This window comes from Auxenochlorella protothecoides, assembly GCF_000733215.1.
Source record: "Auxenochlorella protothecoides strain 0710 unplaced genomic scaffold scaffold54, whole genome shotgun sequence".
NCBI lineage: Eukaryota > Viridiplantae > Chlorophyta > Trebouxiophyceae > Chlorellales > Chlorellaceae > Auxenochlorella > Auxenochlorella protothecoides.
In genome coordinates this window covers 294,390-314,102 of record NW_011934258.1, presented here as the reverse complement: position 1 = coordinate 314,102, position 19,713 = coordinate 294,390, and the positions used below count along the sequence as shown (strand labels likewise).

Genomic DNA, 19,713 nt, shown 5'->3' with positions numbered 1-19,713 from the left:
GGCCCTGCCAGCTTCTCCGCCACACTTCCACCCGAACCCGGACGCTCCGAGACGCATCCCCCGATCAGCCCCAGGGATGATTCAGGAAATGATCCAAGCCCTAACCCCCATCGACCATGCGTAGGAGCGCCAGTCGACTGCTGCAGCTCACAAAGTTCCTCGAGGCGGAAACCGCAGTCATGACACCCGCCCTGGGCTTGGGCAGGTGCGCGAGGCCCGCAGGCCCCCCGCACCTGGGCCCCCGGGCTTCCTTCTCTAGTCTCATACATAGACCACCCGCTCAGCCTGGGACGACGGGGCGACTCCTCCCCACCCGCCAGATGCCAGGCTTCCAGCGCTTGCCGTGCCGCGTGGCCTGCTCCACCTCCTCCTCTGCCGCCGCGTTCCCGCCGCCCAACCGCAACCTGACCTCCTCGGCATCCAGCTGGTGGACGTCCCTCAAGTCCAGGGAGGAGGAGGACAGCCTGGACACGCGGGTGGCCCCCGAGGCCCCGCCCTCGACGGGCCCGACGGAGGCACACAAGCGCGAAATGCACGCTGTGAACGTGGCGGTGGCCGTCAACATCACCATCATGATCGCCAAGCTTGGCGCCTGGTTCGTCACCTCCAGCGGGTACGGGGGGAAGCGGGGCTGGAGCTTTTGTGGGCAAGGTCTGCTCATCATGCCCAATGAACAGGAGAGCCTCGGGCACACATGCTTGTGGGCCCTCACAGGTGCATGCTCAATGAGAGCTTGGTGCTGTATGAGTGGATTGCAAGGAGCAGGCTGCCCCTGCTGCCCCAGCGCCTGCCACGCTATCTGTGCAGTTGGGCAGATTACGAATTCCTCGCCTTCCACCTCCCACCGACCTGCAGCGCACTGCTGGCTGAGACCATGCACAGCATGGCCGACGTCATGAATCAGCTGCTGCTCCGAGCGGGGCTGCACCTCTCGCGCCGAGCGCCCACGAAGCAGCACCCCTACGGCTTCCACAAGGAGAAGTACATCTACGCCCTCATGTCGGCGGTGGGAATCTTCTGCCTGGGGGCTGGGGCGGCGGTGGTTCACGGCATCCAGTCCCTCTTCGATCCGCCGCAGCTGGAAAACATGGTGTGGAGTCTGGGAGGTGAGGAAGCTTGGTTGGTGTGGTGGGGAGGACATGTGGGACTGGATTGCCTTGCTGGGGATGAGAAGGGAGAGCGGTGGTGAGCGCCCAAAAAGTCGGGGAGGTATTGGGCCTATGGTCACATGTAGCTGGGTAGCCAGCGGCTATCAGAGGCAGGGGGACGCATGCTGTATCGCCATGTATCAGTATGCCATTGGATTTGCTGACATTTGTACATGCCCCCCCCCTCCCACCCATATGATGCCATGTAGTGCTGGCGGCGTCATGCGCAGCGGAGGTGTACTCCCTCAGGATCGCCCTCCAGAACATCCGCATCGGGGCCAAGGAGCAGGGCCAGACCTTTTGGGGCTTTTTGAGGAGGGGCAGGGACCCCACCACCGCGGCCGTATTCGCGGAGGATGCGGGGGCGGTGGCTGGCCTGGTGATCGCAGGTCGGTGCCCAGGCCGGGGTTAGGGAGGTGGTGGTACAGTCATGAATCGTTGTTGCTGGTCGTCGTGGAGGTTAACAGGCAGGTGTAAGGGGATGCTGAACAGTGCATGTGGCCCAGCAGCTGCTATCCTCCATTGAGCGACACCTCTGACCTAGACTCACCCTGTGGTACCATCCTTGTTTCTCGCCCTTCCCCGCCATGATCCGTGCAGGTACGGCCACATACTGCTCCTGGGTCACGGGCCTGGCCTACTACGACGCCATTGGCTCCATCTCCGTGGGCCTGCTCATGGGCGGCATTGCCATGGCCCTCATCCGCAACAACATGCGCTTCCTCAGGGGTAGGCAGCGACGGTGCGGTTGGGTCTGACGCGGGAGGCTCTTGGCTCGGAACCTCAATGAGTCCTGCCATCAGTTGTCGCGCCGTTTACCCGAGCACACAAGTCGCTGCCGACCCGCCGTCCAATGCCACCGCACCTGTGCAGGCCAGGCCATGGACCCGGAGACACATGGGCGCATCGTGAAGCACCTGGTGGAGGACCCCGTAGTCCTCAACGTCATCGACCCCAAGTCGGAGGAGATGGGGGACGGCGTGTACCGCTTCAAGGCCGAGATCCGTGAGTCGGCTGGTGTTTGAACTGGTTGATGCCAATGCAGGAGATGGAGAGGCTGGGAAGAGGGGTGGCCTGTGGATGGGGAAGTGCTGCCGCCTGATGAGGGTCACAGCTCCGCTCGACGCTGAGCCAGGAGCTCCTCGCGGGATCCACCGGCGCCAGACCCTGTCTGCTCGGTGCTCTTCCCTCGTACTGCATCCGACCAGCTTACCGATCCCGTCACACCTGCGATCCTCCCCGCGCTGCAGAGTGGTCGGGGGACATCATCGTCAGGCGGTACCTGCGGGAGCATGGCCGGGCCAAGGTCTATGACGGCATCCGGGCCCAGGCCTGCAGCCTGGAGGACAAGGAGGGCCGGACGGCTCTGGAGGAGGACATGGACCAGGCCATGATGTCGTTCGGTGCGCGGGTGCAGGCTTGGATGTGGGAGGAGAGAGCGAAGGCCAGTGGTTTGGTGCCGCGTCGCGGCAGTGGCCGGGAGGTCTCCTACGTGCTGCAGGGTGGCCGCTCGGCGCCTGCGGCTCGGCATGCAGGGCTCGGAGCTGCACTGCAGGCGGTCCTCCCCACCCCAAGCAACCCACCCCTCTCACCTTCACACCACCTCAGGGCGCGGCGTCATTCGCACCGTGGGCGAGGAGATTGACCGGCTGGAGAGCGAGCTCAAGGCCATGGTCCCGGGCCTGGTGTATGTCGACCTGGAGACCGACAAGGGACGGGCCGAGAAGGCCATGGCACAGGCCTCCATCGCCGTGATGGCCCCGCTGAGCACCGTGCTGCGCCCCACAGACCCTGAGGCGCCGTGAGCAGGGGGAGGAAAGCGCGGCCACAGGTGTCTGATGAGCAGGCGAAGGAGGGGCGGCGCGACATCGAGGGGGTGGGATGCGCCGGAGGGCGACCGGCGATGACGACGGCCCGGTGAGGCTGTGCAAGGGAGCACCCTCCCCCCTCCCCAACACTTTCCTTTTGCTCAGCAACCACCGATTTTGCCCAACCACTTCTGGCATACGGCATGAATCCCACTTTTGCACTGCACACTGGTAGACACAGGGACGACGGCCTGGGCACGGGCAGAGCATCAGGCAGGACTCCCCAGCACTCAGCGCAGGGAGCTGTAGAAGAGGATGGCGATGGCCGCCACGGCGATCAGCACGGGCGCGATGGAGACGAGGTACAGCGCGCTGTACCCCACCCAGTCGGGCAACAGGTCCAGCGGGCCGGCAGCTTCCTGGGAGGTGCCGCGGCCAACGGGCGGCCTGGGGCTGGGCGAGGTGCGCCACGCCGCGGCTGCCTCCTCCGCCGCCGGGGTCATCTGGGGCCGCAGGTCCTCCGTCGTCACCTTGCCTGTCCCGTGGATGGGAGAGGGGGTGGCACCGTGAGGGTGCATGGGACGTGGGAGGATCACATCTCCTTTGCTTGATCAAGGAACGAGGGGGGGGCCCAGGATGGGGCACACCCCAGATGTAGCCACACCATGCAGGGCAAACTCGTCACCTCCCGCACACCGGGAGTAGCATCCTCGTCCAGCCCTGGCCAGGTCGTCATCTCCCGGTGCAGCTCCTGCAGCACCCTGAAGTCGCTGGGGACCTTGCCCTCTGAAATTTCCACCAGCGCAGCGGCCAACTCCTCGCGCGACACGCCGCTGCTATCCTAGAAAATGGGGCGGTCATGATTGCGGCAGGGAGGGGGTTGGGGGGAGGTGGCGCATGGCGTCGCTGAACGGAGCAGGCCATCGGTGGGAGGCTCTGGGCGACTTCCATTGTGCCGCAAAGGTGTAGGAATTGGTTGCACCACCAAACACAAGGGTGTCCGCCCCACTCAAACACCTGCCTCTCGCACCTCCATCCCCATCAAGCGACGCTCCCTCGCCCTCGGATCCTCAACCGCCACCGTCAACCTGACTTCTGTGAGGGACATATCGCGCTCTTTCTTCAATCGCCTCAGCACATCCACAATGTCCTGGCAGAACTGCGCAGCTGTCTGCAAAGTTGTTTCAGAGATGGGAGCAAGTTGAAAACTACGATAGCACCAGCCCAGAGGCTGCCAAAACGAATGACAAAGAACATCGCCCCCCAAACTCCACGGCCAAGAGCTTTGACTTCAACCCCTCCTGGCCAGCGTGCCTTCTTGGGGACCTTCTCCTGCACAGGTGGCCCTGTGGATGTCGCTGCGGAAGGGGCTTGAGCGAGGCCGCCCTCCTTTGCTGCCTGCTCCTGCATAAACTTCTCAAGCTGCTTCTCCAGCTCCTCATCGGAGAGCTCGGACACAGGGTCCTGCGTGGATCTGTGCGCGCATCGCGGACATGACAGGGCATGGGTTCTCATCAGGGACGTCCAGTCCATGGAGTTTTGCATGCACCTACATATGAGTCGGACCGGGCGCCGCTCCTCTTACCGACACAATGTGAATTTAATGGACGTCCTCGTTCCATTACGAGTCGTGCGCGGCCTTGTGAGTTGTGTTGACTGTCGCAAGCCCTGTCGTTGCATGGGAGCGACCAGGGGGTAAGGGCACCTGGCCACCCCGCCCATCGTCACTGTTGTTCTCAGCAGAACCATGGCGTCACGTTGAGGAACCTTCAAGAAACGAACTCTGTAGTCGATGCTGTTTACCGACAACATATGCATGCGTCTGGCGTCATGATGTGGATTCCGTTGCATGCGGAGAGTGATCAGATCGAAGATATCTTGCAGTTTTCTTGCCCCGGTTGCAGAGGACTGGTGTCACACCTGCAAACTCCTCTGCACGACCCAGAGAACATTACTCTGCAATGTTGCCATTTATACGGATGTCATAGTTTTGATCATACCGCATTGTTCGAGAAGTAACTGAATGCAGTGAGACGAGCGACTGCTTGCTGCATGTGTATCTGCTGTGAACCTTGCCCATGCTGTAGAGGCATCCTGAAGCCACTCTGAGCATCATGGTGATAGCTTTTAAAAGATGTATTTCCCTTATCAGAAGCTAAGCGATTGTCAGAAGCTCACGATACGTGTGGATTTTCAGGGGCCCGGATGTGCATTCAATGAGGTCGCCAAGTTGGATGGACAGGGAACGTAATGCCTGAGGAAGCCTGAGAATTCGTCGTAGTAATGTTGATCATTTTGAGGGTGATCGCTCGTTTGGGTGGAAGACGCGGTTCGTCGTCGTTCATGAGGAACAAATGGACATGCATGCCACGATGCAGTGTGCATTCCGTGTGTTGCCTGAAGTGCCTGGGTTGGCTGCAATGGAGCCTCAAAGATGAGTTGGTAGTAAATCCTGACGAAGGACAGCAACAGGAGGAGATTGACTCGCTGGCTGGGATCTAGAGCTCCACTGCTGACGCTTTGGCCATGGCCAGCACTTCAGGCAGCACCTCGTCTACAGATCCTGCTGGGACGGGGAAGACGCCTTCCAGGGAGTCACCCGCATCACCGCCACCACCATCTCTGGGCATCCTGCGAGGGAGGGTTGATAGGCATTTGCATGATGGGATGGCTCCACGAGCATCCGGCTTGAGAAGCAGCCGATGCTGGTCTTGGAGTGGTTAAACTGGGTGTGCACATCTCCCAAATGGAGGTTGTCGACCTGAAATATGTTGATGCAGAGCCGCCACCGCGCACCAGACAAGGCACACCTGATGTCATGGCAGGAAGAGGCCGGAAGGGCCCTCCCACGTTCCTCTAACCCCTGTTGGATGTGTGGGTTGATGGTGTGAGTTGTGCGCCTCACCGTCATCAGGAGCAGACCTGTTCGCTTGTACGTGCCAAGGCAGGAGTATGCTGACCCAGGCCCACCTGCTCTAGGGCACGAATGCTGTCCAGGATATGCATTACTCGCTGCTGATGGGCCAGGTCTGATCCCAGGTCCATTGATTCTGGTGAAATGATCATGCCATCACAATGGTCTCCATCAACATCCATCTGTGGGATCTCATAAAAAGGTGTTTGAGCACCCGGTGCACTGTCTACCAATGCAGAAAGGCATGAGGACGTCCGCACAGCATATGTGCAGGCTGGAGCTCGCCGCTCATGAGAATCATGCAGCCAAGACAAGCTGCGTCGTCCCGCATGCCCTCCCCTCCTATGATACATTGCAAATCGCCTGAACTCACTCCTGTGTGAGATTCAAGGTCGGGCATTCCTCCGACATCATCATCCGAGTAGCAGGCGGTGAAGTTTGGGTCGAAGATGCGCCGCATCTTGTTCATGCTCATCAGGTAGAGGTCGTGCTCCTCGGCTGACAAGGGCGGAGGAGTGGTCATCCAGGGGGAGCGTGAGAAAGGTGTGTACTGAGAGATCTGGTGAGAAAGGACTTCAGCATGCAGAAACTACACGAGGCCCAAACACGAAGCCACGCACGGTCTTCATAGCTGCCCAGGCGATCATGGAAGTGAGGCCACTCTTTGAAGAACCAGGCACGGAGTTGCTGTGTGCAGGGTGTGGTGGGGGAGGGTTTGGGCTTGGCAGGGAGCAGGAAGGAAGGGAGCCGGGAGCCAGCATCTGTAACGGAATGTCAGGACCCTCCTTCCAGTTCAGTCGGACCAAAAGCAACATATGACAACAGGCCATGAGCTGACGCACACCTTGAAGCGATCAATCACATCCGTGCCATCTTCCACGCCGTCGTCTTCCTCACAAGACTGCAGGGCGCCACCCGTCCCTGCATGATAAGGTGGTGGGCAGAGTTGTGGCAATGTGGGTCAGCTTGCTCTGAGTCAAGCATGAGGCTCGCAGCGATGCGCAGTGTTTTCTTCCGATGGCAAGCACCAGGCCCACCCTCCCAATCTCATAAGTCAGTTGGCCTTGATTCACCAGAAAGTGCTCCGTGGAGTCTAATCAGAGTGCTGTTGTACCTCTCCAGGAAGGCGTAAGGCACTCCTGTGACAGAATGTGAAGTGACGTCAGGTGACTGCATGCTAGGTCAGGTGAAGCACACCTGTGTTACATGCAGGTGCTGTCATCCTTTGTTACCTGCTGGAGAAGTGTTCTCGGACCCCTCTTGGACATCTTTGGCCTGCAGCTCAGAAGAGGCGTGGTTAGATAAAGGATATGGACTGGTCATTATAGTAGTGCTTGAGCAAAACTCGCCATTTATCGGCATGACTGCTGAAGTCAGGGTGTGCCACCATGCCAGTGTTTGGTAGCTGCACTCACAACGGATGGGAATTCATCAAGGGAGATGTCGTCGTCCACCAATATCTGCAATGTGTGAGGGAACATTAACCAGGCATGCATGCTCCACGTTTTTGTCCAAGGATGCAAGACAAAGACTCTAAAACAGTCTGCGCATGCAAGTACATAGCAGCAAGAAGACTGAAGCATGGATGAAGCGCTTACCTGGGAGTTCCAGAATTCGAGATCCAGGATGGTGGTTGGGGACAAGACATCTGGCGTGACCACATCTGGTTGATCTTGCACATCCGTAGACAAGTCTGCCCTCAGACCTCCCTACATCCATGGAGAAGCTTGTAGTATACAATGCAGTATTATTGGTGTACTCACTTTAGGGCTGCGTCTCCCTGGCCAGAACATACATACCTTAGATTCATTGAGGTTGACTGCACTCCTGGGCGTCGCCTTACGTTCAGGGGCGGGGAGGCATGGGACTACTTGTTTGGCAGGAAGGGCACCTGCATGTAATGGTTGGGAGGGGGGGTCCAGAGGCGTATATCTGGTAACTGGAAATAAGATCGTACCCGCGCTCACGTTTGTAACAACCACTGCACCTGCCAGTGACTCATTCAATCTGGACACTGGAGATGAGGATGCCAACCCTGAGAAAGAGCCGTGCGGTGGCAGCTCCCAGACCGAGGATGGATACTTCTGTCTATTTGAGGCTAGGAACTGGAGTGTATCATCTGAGACCTCCAAAACTGCAAGGATGGAAGAGAAAGTGGATTATCCGTGGCATGCAGACAGCAAAGGAGCACCGCAGCATGGATTTGCTCAATGAGGTCCTTGCCTTGTTGCTTCAGTGATCTGCAGATGTCGACGACATTTGAATTTGCAGCTGTATGGAGCATGAGTAGTTTCTGCACATTGACAGCCTTGATCTGTGAAAGTGCTTCCCATGTGAAGTTGCGCCGAGCATTCCTACGGTGTAGGGGATTGTTGATGAGAGACCAGTAGCAGCGACACTTGGCTTCTATCATGAAAGGTTGTGAGTCTCACCTGCCGAATTTCAAGGTGAGCATCAGATCGGCGTGAAGTGCAGCTTGCAACTCCTCAGGGAAACAATGGCGTTCACGCCCGGCTCCTAAAAATCGTAGTTTTGCTCGAAAAACGTTCCCCTGCAGCAGGAGAATGCACCTGATTATTGCAAAGATTCTGTGATACCTCTTGCCACACCTTCACACGAATTAATGCGCATGACGCCTACCGTAAACTCGACATTGTTGAAGCTGGAAGCCCCTGTGACCACTTGAATTGCCTGCAGCTCCTCGACAACCTGCTGATCCATCATGTTACTGAGATCAAGAGCCGCTTCGACATGGCAATGGACTCTTACCGAATACTGTCCATATGTGTCCCACGCAATTGACCACTGGTTCTTTATACCTGAATGTCTCACCTGCTCGAAGGTCAGGCGATTGAGGTAATCTTGCACCTCAGGGCCCATGTGCTCTGGGAGGTTGACCCCCTCGACCGTTTTGGATCTCCGGTAGTATGCTCTGTGCACACAAAAGATGGAAATTTGAAAAGGCACGGCAAGCAGGCAATGTTGATCCCATATGCCATGATCGTGCAGAAAACCGAAGATTGCCAACCATTGCACCTGTCATATGCATGAGCAGCAGCCTCTTGTGAGGGGTGGGCTCCAAGTGGGACTCTGACTTTCTTGTCGTTCAGCGAGTACGCAAGTCTGACCTGCCACGTCCTGCCGCCGTTCCGTGAGCGGACTCCTTTGTACGTCGATGTGATCGAGTCTCCCATGTTCACAAATCTCAAGCGAGGCCTGATCGGGTGTATTTTTCCGCGCCGTCTTAGCACTAGAGGCTTTGCAGTATCCTCTAGCAATCACATTACATGGCAATTTCTCATCACCGCGCTTGCTATCAGCTCCAGCGGAGTCCTCAGCAGTGCGACAGGGCATTCAAACACCTGCGGCAAAGACCCCACTCTTTCCACTTCATTGACAGTGACTATACGAGTAACAATGGCAATTTGTACATTCGACCGAGCTGAACAAGCTCTGGTTGCTATTCAATGGATTCAGGTGGAAGTTGCGGGTTCGAGTCCCGTCGTCGGCGTGTCTCCTCACTGCTGACGTGGCGCAATGGATAGCGTGCCACCCTCCGGCAACACTTCTTTTGGTGTTTTGCCGGAATTCATACGCCCCTTTGCGCCCCAACCTTGGTGTGAAACCGCGCCCATGCTCTGGCTCGCCCGACTCAGCACCCTACTCCACGTCTACATCGGGCGGCGGGGGCTGGTCCCCGCCCGCGGCAGCGCACCTCGCCACGCCCGGCCCCACGCCGAAGCGCGCGCGCCCCGTGGCGTACAACCCCCCGTCCCGCTCTGCCGCGCGCGCACCGCAGGGTCCCAGACGGCCTGCGCCCGCGTCATGGCCGCCAGCAGGTCCAGCACCCCGCCCGCCACGGCGGCGCCCCGCGGCTCCAGCACACGCAGCGCGGCGGCCACCGCCTCGCAGGTGGTGGTGCACCCCCGCGCGGGCTCCATCTTCAGTCGCGCGCTCGGGTCGCCGATGGCCTCGGGGGCCAGGCACACCGCCGTTCCAGGAGGCACGAGGTGGGCCTGGCTGGCGCCCCACATCTCCCGCGCCTGCTGCCAGGTCCCGTCCAGCGCCAGCAGCGTGTAGGCCCCCCTCTGACCCAGGCGCAGCGAGTGCAGGGGCCCCTCCAGCTCGGTTTCATTCGACACGCCTCCTTGCCGCGCCGCCAGGCCCGGCGCGACGTGTGCGCCGTCCAGTCGAGCGGCCCCGGGGGCGGGGAACAGGACCAGGAGGGGAGTGAGGCCATCCCTGGCGGCCTGGATGGCCTCAGTCAGGATGCCGTGCTCCGAAGGCTGCGGATGAGCAGAGGTGTTGGTCGATGAGGTGAAAAGGTGGTGTGGCGTGAGTCGTGCGCCAGGTGTTGAGGCGTATACATGTGTCTCGCATGAGTCAGGACGGGGCGTCTCAGATCCCCCTCAACCGGTACAGACAAGCTGGCTGGAGAGTGCATTATTTCTGGGAGCATGAAGCCGCCAACATCAGAGCCCTCCCTAGCTTGGCAGCCTGAGCAGGCACCAGCATCTCGCATCACCTTGTACTTCCGTCCAGTCAGCACGTGGATGTCCTGCAGGCACAAGCGTAGCAGGGACACCGTGCCCAGCGGCTTCCTGCACCCGAGGATTGGGACTGAGTGAGGGCCGTGCATGTGTTGTCCATATGTAGAATTTCCCAGCACAGCTGGGGTCGGCACAGGCCTGATGGTATCCTCACCTGGCCTCATATGGGTGCTGGAGCACGATGACCTTCCCTTCCGTGCAGAACTTTTCCTTGGGGACGCTGGCACACAGGCAAACCCTGGCTGGGCGGCTGAAGAGGAGGAAGAACGGGAGCGCTGCTGAGGTACCTGTCCTGGTCTGAGCTTCACAACCATCAGCATCTGAACAAGATTGTCTCTCTGTTCTCTACCCTCACAGAGTCACAAATGCAGTTCATGCCTGACCTGCAGCTCTGACACGTTGCCCGCTTGGAGGTGGGTGCTGGGCTCGGCTGAACTGCGGGGCCCTCTGCGCGGATGCTCGTGTTGCTCAAAGGCAGCAACGGCATTGTTTGGGTATTGAGGCTTAGCAAGCTTGTCTATTTCTGGGTAGTGCTGCTCGTGGTACTCAAATGCTCCCCCTCATTCACGTTTCGAGCCGTGCTGCGCGCACAGCAGATTTCGGCGCGCGATCGGAACCACAGGAACTTGATCCGGTCAACCACCTACATACCTTTCGATCTACAACATTCCTTCGACCACCTCCCTGGTCTCCGCAACAAGCTGAACCAGTAACACGCTGGGAGAAAGTCGTGGCTGAAGGGGGTTACTTCAAGAGAACCTGGTGGGTCTCGGAGTGGGAGCGTGCGCTCCTCATCGCTGGGGAGGCGCCCGGCAGAAGTCGAGCCATCTTTAGAAGCTAGAGCTTCTCTTCTGATGTTGCGGCTCAGGGAGGCCTGCCGTTATGGCCTAGCTTCAGGTAACGTGAATCCCAGGTGTCCCATGAGGAACAGCTTAGCTTCAGCCTATCACAGAGACGAAGCACCATGGCAAGGGTTCGATGTATGCGACGCATTGTGTTGTCGTGGCACCGCAATGGAGCTTTCAACAATCTCGAGACCTGTTTGTGGCTGTATCCCTGTCCTTCACCATCACATCAGGACCGTTGCACGCAGGGACTCGAATTCCATTCAGCATCCACAATGTGCTGCTTGGATCGTGGTCAGGGAGGAGAGAGGCGTGTAACTCGAGGCTCGACAGTCCCAAACCCACCACGGTGAGCCAGGGATTGCTGGCTTGGACTGTGACTTTAGGACATTGGAATTAGTCTGGCAAGTTGACAATGTCCCTGGTTGGCGGGTGTCTTATTTGAATGTTGAGCATGACCATGCAGGTGGTAATCGAGTACGGCAAGGGCGATGTCAACCAGTTCCTCGCCCTGGCAGACGAGATTGAGGATGCCTTCCCTAAATTGGTGGTAGAAGGCCAAGAGGTATGCGGTCTGGCTCAAGTGCTGTGTGCCCTTTATTGCATGTCGCTCTGCGCCAACCAGCCATTATACCCCTAGAGTCCACACCTCACCGACTGTGCAGAACTTGGAGCTTCAGAAGACTCTCAGCGTGGCACTAGAGGGGGAAGCAAGCATCTGGCAGGCGCCGCTGCCAATTCCAGATGCATCTGACTTGCTCAAAGTGCTGCAGGCAGAGCTGGAAAAGCCCCTGCCGTCTGCCGGCGACACGAGCGCTTGGACTGAAAGCTGGTACTGAACCCCTTTTCTTTGGGAACCAAGCTACTGCTCCGTTTATTGCCGAGAGGCCACCGATCCGACGAATCTACCTCACTTTACGAAAGCTTCAGCATTTCACCATGTACCTGAGAAGTTTACTGTGCCTGTGACGCACACGGGAATTGTTGCACATCAAGACGCCTCCCACTGATCTGTTTCGACTGCTGTAAAGTCATGTGTGACAGCCTGCACCCCGAACAAGTGTACGGGTGAAAGCTTCTGTGGCCTCGAGCAAAGCATGATGCGCAATCGCGCGCGCGCCCGTCGAGCCTCGAGCTCGTCGGATCATCGGGAAGTCGACCATCATCGGGACATCGCCTCCATTCGAGCACGACATTCGAGCAGAACTAGGGGAATCGAACACTTGCAAGCAACGGGGGCATGGGGCATACTAAAACGCCGGGCGACGGGATGGAACTCACAATTCTCATTTTGCCTACCCTGCCCATACGAAGCTGCCCCACCTCCGCACCACCAGGGCCCTCTTCACACCCCGCACACACAACACATCCACCATGAAGATGGCACGAGGTGCTCTGTTCGTGCTCTTCGCCTCAATGCTGGTGGCGTCCGCAGTGTCTCGTAAGTTGCAGCAGTGAGGGGGACACTTATGCTCGCCGGCCAGCGTGCTTGCACGTATGCTGCTGCTCCTTTGCTTCGACCCACATGACCTATAGAACTTGCACCCCCTCATGCTCTGCCATCCTCTTGCTCTCCCAGGCAAGCTCCTCGCCGACGGCGAGGGCCCAAAGGGTGTCGTCGACACCATTGCGAAGCACACTTTCCACGGCGAGCTGTCCGACTCGCTCGATGCCTTCATCGGCAACCTGTCTGAGGAGTTCCAGGGCTTCATCGGTGAGCATGAGGCCAGTGAGCATGGGCTTCGGGGCCGTGCTGGGGTCTGCTCCGACCCGCCAGCGCGGTCGTGCTCGCCGAGCGAGGTGTCGGCATTCTATTCCATGCACTCACGATCTGCCCTCCCACTCCCGTCGCAGACTCTCTCCATGATGGCCACAAGGACTTCTTCAAGTTCAAGAAGGGCAAGAAGCCCATCTTCACCCTGGACCCCCCGGAGGTCGAGGGCCCGGCCGCCGAGTTCGACGACTAGATGCGAGATGCGAGACCCTGAGTGGCGTGGCCCCCGGATCAGCCTGGAGCTGAGTTTCACCGGGACAAGCCCCCCCAACCTACCCTCCGCAGCTTCGCATCGTGCCTTTCATTTCCTCGCATTTAGTCACCCTGTCTCTGTTCCCCTTTGATGATTGGCTCCAGCACAGCACCCTTCCCAGAATGCATGGCGCTCTAGCACACCTGCTGCTACAGATATTTGGGGCCCGATGTCCTGGTGATTGATTCCTGGCTGATCATGGCTACCCTGAACATGTGTAACATGGCGCTGGTACTACTCTTATACAGTTGGGACCGAGGAAAAGAGAGGATGGGGGCTCGGTATGATCCTGTGTGCTTGTCGACTTCCTCTGCAACGGCATCCAGGATGTCCCTGTCATAGGGCCGCAACCGTTTGGCATGCACCACATGACGTTGGGGCTTTACCATGTTTGTGTCCAATGCCACCTAACGATCCGCACATTGACCTGCTTGAGATGGCTCCAGAGAGAATCTTGTGGAGTACCTGTAGTGTGCATGCATCCTGTCTTTCCAGCATCTACCTGCCCCGCCAGCTGCCCCTGCTCTGGGTCAAAGCAGCGGAAGTGCCAGAAGCCAGACGCTATGACGTCCCTGGCATGCCTGCGCCCAGCACTGCCCAGCCTTGCAGACCCTCCAACAGCGTGCATTACCCCGGAGTGCTTTCCCAGGCGCTGTGACCTTGCTTCCATTGCTACCCATCTCGTCCTCGTCGCCCCTGCCTTCTTGGGTTGTCCCACGCCTCTGGCTCCCCAGACCCCGACCCCAAGGCCTCTCCCCGTCGCCTGAGGACCTCCATGAGGACTCCACCCCGCTACCACTCCTTGCCCCCCCCCACTGCCTCCCCCGTGCCGACCAGAGCGTCCTGCGTTACAGGACACACGCGGAGCACAGGCCCCGCCGCCATCGCCCTACTCGTCGGCGGCGGTCAGCTCCGCCAGCTTGGCCTTCAGCTTCTCCTTGCGCGCCTCGTACGTCAGCTTGGACTCCTTCCAGGCCTTCTTGTCGGCGGGCGCCTTGCGCTCCTTCCGCTTCTGCACCGGGTCGGCGCGGATGGCTGCGTGCACCGAGGTGTACAGCTCCTCCAGCCCCTCGGCCTCCAGCCCGGCCTTGACGTAGCGCGAGAAGTGGCGCTCGTACTTCTCCGGCTCCTCCTCCTTCAGCGACTCCATGTACTCCGCCACATGGCCTCCCAGGATGTACTTGCGCAGGACCTCGGAGTCCAGCTCCTTGGTCTCACGCGAGTAGCCGACGAAGCGCTTGTCGGAGTGGGGCACGTCCAGGCCGCCGTCCAGGGCGCCCTTCAGCGCGGCAAAGACCTTGGACCCGGTGCTGGTGCGCTTGAGGCCCGTGTCCAGCAGCGCGACGAAGGGGCGTGGGCCCTCGTCCGCGGCGTCCACGTTGTAGTCCTCGCCCACATCCCCTGTGTTGCCCTCATACGCCTTATCCAGCCCAAACTTGGTCAGCACGCGGCGGGCCAGCAGGAGGCCCGTGGCGTAGGCGGCCGCGTAGTTGGTCAGGCCCGTGGTCAGGCCGTAGGCGGGCAGCTCGTGGGAGTAGGCGGAGGAGACCACGACGTCGCCGGCCAGCGTGGCGTACGCGATCTGGCAGATGACGTCGGAGTTGGTGAAGCGCACGACAAACCTGGGCGCGAGTGGGGGAGGGGGGGGCAGAGGGTGATTTGGGCAGGTGTGGAGGGGAGGGGGGTGCTTGGGCAGCAGGGGGGAAGACTGACGCATCCCTTGATTCCAGGTGACAGGGTCGGCCAGCCGTCATCCCACCGACCTGTACTTGGGGGTGTTGTACTTGTTCTTGTCCTGGGTGGTCAGCCTCAGGCGGGCGCGGTAGTCGGTCTTTCCCTCACGCCTCCGGCGGTACTTGACCTGCGGGAGGGGGCAGCAGGGTGGCATGCTGGGCCAAGGGTGGACTCCCCACGGGAAGACCCAGCGAGAGACACCGCTGCCCAGGCAGCAGCCTGCGGCCGTGCGGCATCGCGGTGGCAACGACCACGCTATTCATAGTAGTCTAGCCATGCCCTTGAACGCCCGCCGCACGGGTGCATGTGTTCTTAGGAATGAATGCCCCGCGCTAGGCGCCGGGATACCTCCGGCCCCACCCCCAGAGCACGAGGCCGGTCTGCGCACCTGGTACCGGGAGTAGTAGGCGGAGTTCTTCACCACCTGTGTCGAGAAGGGGGAGGGGATGGGGAGTTAGCGAACGTTCTGCTGCTGTCGAGCCAGGCAGGCCTGTGCCGCAAGTCCGATGGCGGGCACACCTTGACGGCCGGCATCTTGCAAAGAGCCCTCAGGCCAGGTTCCTACAGTCTGCCTCGCGTGTGCGGGCCAAAGAGGGTTGGTGCGCCGGGCCACGGGCGTAAACACCACGCCCGGGTGGCATCGGGGCGGCTTGGGCAGACCTCAGTCGACCCGGGAACCTACCTTTACAGCGACAACACAGCATGCGACGCTCAAGGGCGCGAGAAGGTGTGATGCTCAGGGGTCCTTGGGACAGTGCAGTCCGCAAGACAAACTGGGAACTTGTATCCAGCATGTGAAGGGTCTGCCTGAGTGGAAGACCAAGCTTTCCCTGCTTGGTCCTTGGTGCTCGTGTTGGAGAGCCTCGGCCTGTCACTTCTGTGCAGAGCTGACAGTATAGTGCGATGTGTGCAGTCGTTTATCCTTTTTCAAGAGGCGGTAAGAATGACCATCAGACCTGCGGCCCCAGCACTGATAGGACGGTTACGTCGGCCGTGACCAGCAGCTCTGAACCCAGACCAGCTCTGAAGCTGGTGAGCGATTTGCCACATACATCAGCACAATCGAATCCAGAAATAGTGTTGGCAGGAATTGCTTGACAAGAGTCTTCGTACATGCCGGAGGCTGACTATCTTTCTAACCTCCAAGTGCCAATGCGCCAACTAGAGGACACCGGGTGCACCTCTAGATGTTGAGGTGATGAAGGGGCTTGGCATGACAGGAGGAGTGACGAAATTACGAGGGATTGGAAGTGCTACACTTGAGCAAGCTGGCTCGACACCGCAAGCAGTCACGCAGTTGTGCAATGTCTTAACAGGAGCACACACTGACACTTTCCAGTGATCAATCAGGCAAAGTGCCTTCACAAAACAATGCAGCATAAAATATCATCGTTTGTAGCGTCTCATCGCCGCCATGTGTCAGCTCTGGGGACACAGTCACCATCCTGTAGCCCTCTGAGCGTGCACTCCAGAGGCTCGTCAGCAGCCTCTGATGAGGTGGAAGAGGCACTTGTCGGGCTGTGCACGACCCAGCATAGCAGGCCTTTCATCAGCTGATCAATAGCTCCTCTCCTGGTACCTGTGAAGATTGTCCATCAGAATCAGTTCGGATGGGGTGCTGCTGCACATGCGAATGCCCCTGCGCCCCATGCACGTGATAAATTTCCCGGGTCGCACGCATCGGGGTCCCCCTCCATGATGGATAGGCTTCAGCAACGCCCATCAGGTCACCATTCCTCGGTCCATCTCCCCCCACCCTCCATCCAACCATCGTCGACGGCATGCAGGCGCTGTGTTCTCACCCCGCGTCCCTCACGGCGCGTGCGGTACCCCATGGGCGGGCCAGCCCAGCACAGGTACGAGGCTTCGGTGACGGGGCCCCCACGGCCCCGATCAGGGGCGTGGGTCCCTCCGGCCTCAACCGAATCCTAGCATTACTCTCATGTACAGGACAGCGACGGGGCCATGCCCGCAGCATGCTCTGCCTGGCGAGCCCCCCTTCGTGGCACCCCCCTCACCCACCCACCCAACCCCACCTGCCCCATGCAGCGGGTGTCCAGCGCCGGCCCGGCCTACACCGGCCTGTCCCGGCACACCCTGGGCTGCCCCAGCACCCCCACCCTCCAGTCCCGCGCCGCGGTCCAGACCCGCAGCTCCTCCTCCGGCTCCACCACGCGCATGACCACCACCGCCCAGCGCAAGATCAAGGTGGCCATCAACGGTTTCGGCCGCATCGGCCGCCAGTTCCTGCGCTGCGTGGAGGGGCGTGAGGACTCGCTGCTGGAGATCGTGGCCGTGAACGACTCCGGTGGCGTGAAGCAGGCCAGCCACCTGCTCAAGTACGACTCCACCATGGGCACCTTCAACGCCGACATCAAGATCTCGGGCGAGGGCACCTTCTCCGTCAACGGCCGCGACATCCGCGTCGTCTCCTCCCGCGACCCCCTGGCCCTGCCCTGGGGCGAGCTGGGCGTGGACCTGGTGATCGAGGGGACTGGAGTGTTTGTGGACCGCAAGGGCGCCAGCAAGCACCTGCAGGCGGGGGCCAAGAAGGTCATCATCACCGCGCCGGCCAAGGGCTCCGACGTGCCCACCTACGTCATGGGCGTGAACGCGGACCAGTACTCCAACTCCGACGACATCATCTCCAACGCCTCCTGCACCACCAACTGCCTGGCGCCCTTTGTCAAGGTGCTCAACGACCGCTTCGGCATCGTGAAGGGCACCATGACCACCACCCACTCCTACACTGGCGACCAGCGGCTGCTGGACGCCTCCCACCGCGATCTGCGCCGCGCACGCGCAGCAGCGCTGAACATCGTGCCCACCACCACCGGCGCGGCCAAGGCCGTGGCCCTGGTGCTGCCGCAGCTCAAGGGCAAGCTGAACGGCGTGGCCCTGCGTGTGCCCACGCCCACGGTGTCTGTCGTGGACCTCGTCATCCAGGTGTGCCTTTGTTTATTTTTTTGGGGGGAGGGGGCCTGGGAAAGCTGGGGGGCGATTGGGCGGGCCCTGGGGGGGAATAACAAGTTTGGGGGAAGGGGAAAGTGCTTGTGTGGATTTGATGACTTGGAGCTTTCGCACGGTGTGCTGGTCTGTGGGCAGTGGTCTGATGGTCTTTACCTCTGCCAGAAGCTGGTGGGGTTGTTACCCTAAGAGTATGGATCCCGCCGTCCTGGCCTACACACCCATGCCTCCTCCCCCACCCCAATCCCCAAAAAGCAACCTTTCCAATTCGCCACCACAGACGGAGAAGAAGACGTTCACCGAGGAGGTCAACTCCGCCTTCCGGGAGGCCTCCGAGGGCTACCTGAAGGGCATCCTGGCGGTGTCCGACGAGCCCCTGGTGTCCTGCGACTACCGCATGACCGACGTCAGCAGCACCATCGACGCCGCGCTGACCATGGTCATGGGCGACGACATGGTCAAGGTCATCGCCTGGTACGACAACGAGTGGGGCTACAGCCAGCGCGTGGTGGACCTGGCGGAACTGGTCGCCCAGAAGTGGGAGTGAGCTGGAGGGGCGGGGGAGATGCTTCTGTCGGGCACCTGGACTCGCTCCATGTCCCTCGGGGCCCCTGCCCCGGTCTGGTGCGCCCATCCATTCTTTTTGTCCGCGAGAAGATCAGACATTCGTTGCCGTACCCCTGCTGGATGTCGCGTGGCATCTCACCCTGCTGTATGTAAGGTCAAAGCACAGCGCGCAAAGGGATGGCAACTGTGTCGATGGTGTTTGACAAGGGTTGTGCAGGATGGGGGTGGGGACATAGGTTGAGCAGGGACCGGCGTGCTGCGGAGCGTGACTCCATGACCTACATCCAAGCTTATCAAACAGCACCCAGTCGTGAGGCCAGCTCACACCCCTACCACACACCCTTTTGAACACCAAGGGGTGAGAGCGCCTCCTCGACTCCAGGGGCACATCTTACACAATTGAATCATCACTGTCCTATCACTGGGGAGCCAGCCGGCCGGGCTGCGTCAGCCCTCATCTCGTATGCATCACGACGGGCATCAACACAGAGAGCAGCAACGACGGCTTGCAGGGCACGCCTCCACACATCAGCGTTCGCAGAGCATGCCCCCTTTCCCCCGTCCAATTTCATGGTCTCAGTCCTTGTAGCGCATGTCTGCCTTCTCAAAGCCGATGGTGGGGAACTGGGTGGCAAACGCCTCCACCTCCTCCTTCAGCTCCTGGATCTGGGGTGGCACCTGCTCAGTGATAGGGCCGGGGGGGGGGAGGGGGTCATGCATGCTCTGGGCTGGGGACAGGTTCTGAGGAACACACAGCCATGCCGTCACCATTCCCCTCTCCCATCCCAGGCCTCACATCGGTGGCCAGGGCATCACGGAAATCCTTCAGCTTGGGGCCGTGCTTGCCCTTGAGCTCCTTGGCAATGTCGACTCCCCTGGTTGGGTGCAAGAGTGGGAGAAGGGGTGGGTGGGAGGGCACGACATGAACGTGCAGCAGCGAGCTGGCTCATGTCGAGATGCGTCAGGAGCGCCTCGCTCCTGGAACTCCATCAGGTGTGAGTGTGTAACACAGACAGCTGCATGCCAGGTCACTCATGTGCACTCCAGCCCTGATTGCTGCACGCAACATCCGCTGCCTCATGTGGACATCTCTGCCTTCATACTTCTCATCCCTTTCTCCCCCTCCAACCTCCCCCCTCTTCTCCTCCGCCCC

General features: G+C 60.0%; 9 protein-coding genes across 9 annotated transcripts in view; 5 read left to right on the top strand and 4 right to left on the bottom strand.

Annotated features, from left to right (window-relative positions):
* Positions 1-116: 116 nt before the first annotated feature.
* F751_4747 (Metal tolerance protein C4) lies at positions 117-2,953 on the top strand (the record flags this gene model as incomplete). The annotated part of the gene is made up of 7 exons (XM_011400848.1): positions 117-613; positions 856-1,106; positions 1,358-1,537; positions 1,749-1,877; positions 2,022-2,153; positions 2,399-2,551; positions 2,757-2,953. The coding sequence occupies 7 exons, from the start codon at positions 117-119 to the stop codon at positions 2,951-2,953; spliced, it is 1,539 nt and encodes a 512-aa protein (XP_011399150.1).
* Positions 2,954-3,246: 293 nt separating this feature from the next.
* F751_4746 (hypothetical protein) lies at positions 3,247-3,992 on the bottom strand (the record flags this gene model as incomplete). The annotated part of the gene is made up of 3 exons (XM_011400847.1): positions 3,247-3,491; positions 3,653-3,797; positions 3,987-3,992. The coding sequence occupies 3 exons, from the start codon at positions 3,990-3,992 to the stop codon at positions 3,247-3,249; spliced, it is 396 nt and encodes a 131-aa protein (XP_011399149.1).
* Positions 3,993-9,530: 5,538 nt separating this feature from the next.
* On the bottom strand, positions 9,531-10,669 carry F751_4745 (DTW domain-containing protein 2; the record flags this gene model as incomplete). The annotated part of the gene is made up of 4 exons (XM_011400846.1): positions 9,531-9,649; positions 9,757-10,156; positions 10,396-10,471; positions 10,575-10,669. Coding segments are annotated over 4 exons (690 nt in total), but the record flags the coding sequence as incomplete, so codon positions are not given.
* A 1,050-nt stretch (positions 10,670-11,719) lies between these two features.
* Positions 11,720-12,104, top strand: F751_4744 (hypothetical protein; the record flags this gene model as incomplete). Its single annotated transcript, XM_011400845.1, has 2 exons — positions 11,720-11,830; positions 11,931-12,104. 2 exons carry the CDS (start codon positions 11,720-11,722, stop codon positions 12,102-12,104), a joined length of 285 nt encoding a protein of 94 aa, XP_011399147.1.
* A 535-nt stretch (positions 12,105-12,639) lies between these two features.
* F751_4743 (hypothetical protein) lies at positions 12,640-13,232 on the top strand (the record flags this gene model as incomplete). The annotated part of the gene is made up of 3 exons (XM_011400844.1): positions 12,640-12,706; positions 12,845-12,979; positions 13,120-13,232. The coding sequence occupies 3 exons, from the start codon at positions 12,640-12,642 to the stop codon at positions 13,230-13,232; spliced, it is 315 nt and encodes a 104-aa protein (XP_011399146.1).
* An 835-nt stretch (positions 13,233-14,067) lies between these two features.
* Positions 14,068-15,291, top strand: F751_4742 (hypothetical protein; the record flags this gene model as incomplete). Its single annotated transcript, XM_011400843.1, has 1 exon — positions 14,068-15,291. One exon carries the CDS (start codon positions 14,068-14,070, stop codon positions 15,289-15,291), a length of 1,224 nt encoding a protein of 407 aa, XP_011399145.1.
* F751_4741 (60S ribosomal protein L5-1) lies at positions 14,182-15,560 on the bottom strand (the record flags this gene model as incomplete). The annotated part of the gene is made up of 4 exons (XM_011400842.1): positions 14,182-14,914; positions 15,056-15,153; positions 15,415-15,450; positions 15,546-15,560. 4 exons carry the CDS (start codon positions 15,558-15,560, stop codon positions 14,182-14,184), a joined length of 882 nt encoding a protein of 293 aa, XP_011399144.1.
* Positions 15,561-16,807: 1,247 nt separating this feature from the next.
* Positions 16,808-18,540, top strand: F751_4740 (Glyceraldehyde-3-phosphate dehydrogenase A, chloroplastic; the record flags this gene model as incomplete). The annotated part of the gene is made up of 3 exons (XM_011400841.1): positions 16,808-16,882; positions 17,076-17,972; positions 18,274-18,540. 3 exons carry the CDS (start codon positions 16,808-16,810, stop codon positions 18,538-18,540), a joined length of 1,239 nt encoding a protein of 412 aa, XP_011399143.1.
* A 596-nt stretch (positions 18,541-19,136) lies between these two features.
* The window catches only part of F751_4739 (Serine hydroxymethyltransferase, mitochondrial), a gene marked incomplete at both ends in the record, with an annotated part of 4,249 nt that continues 3,672 nt past the window's right edge, over positions 19,137-19,713 (bottom strand). The window contains 2 exons of the mRNA XM_011400840.1: positions 19,137-19,238; positions 19,357-19,435. Of these exons, the coding sequence (XP_011399142.1) occupies positions 19,137-19,238; positions 19,357-19,435 (181 nt within the window). The remainder of the gene's footprint in view (positions 19,239-19,356; positions 19,436-19,713) is intronic.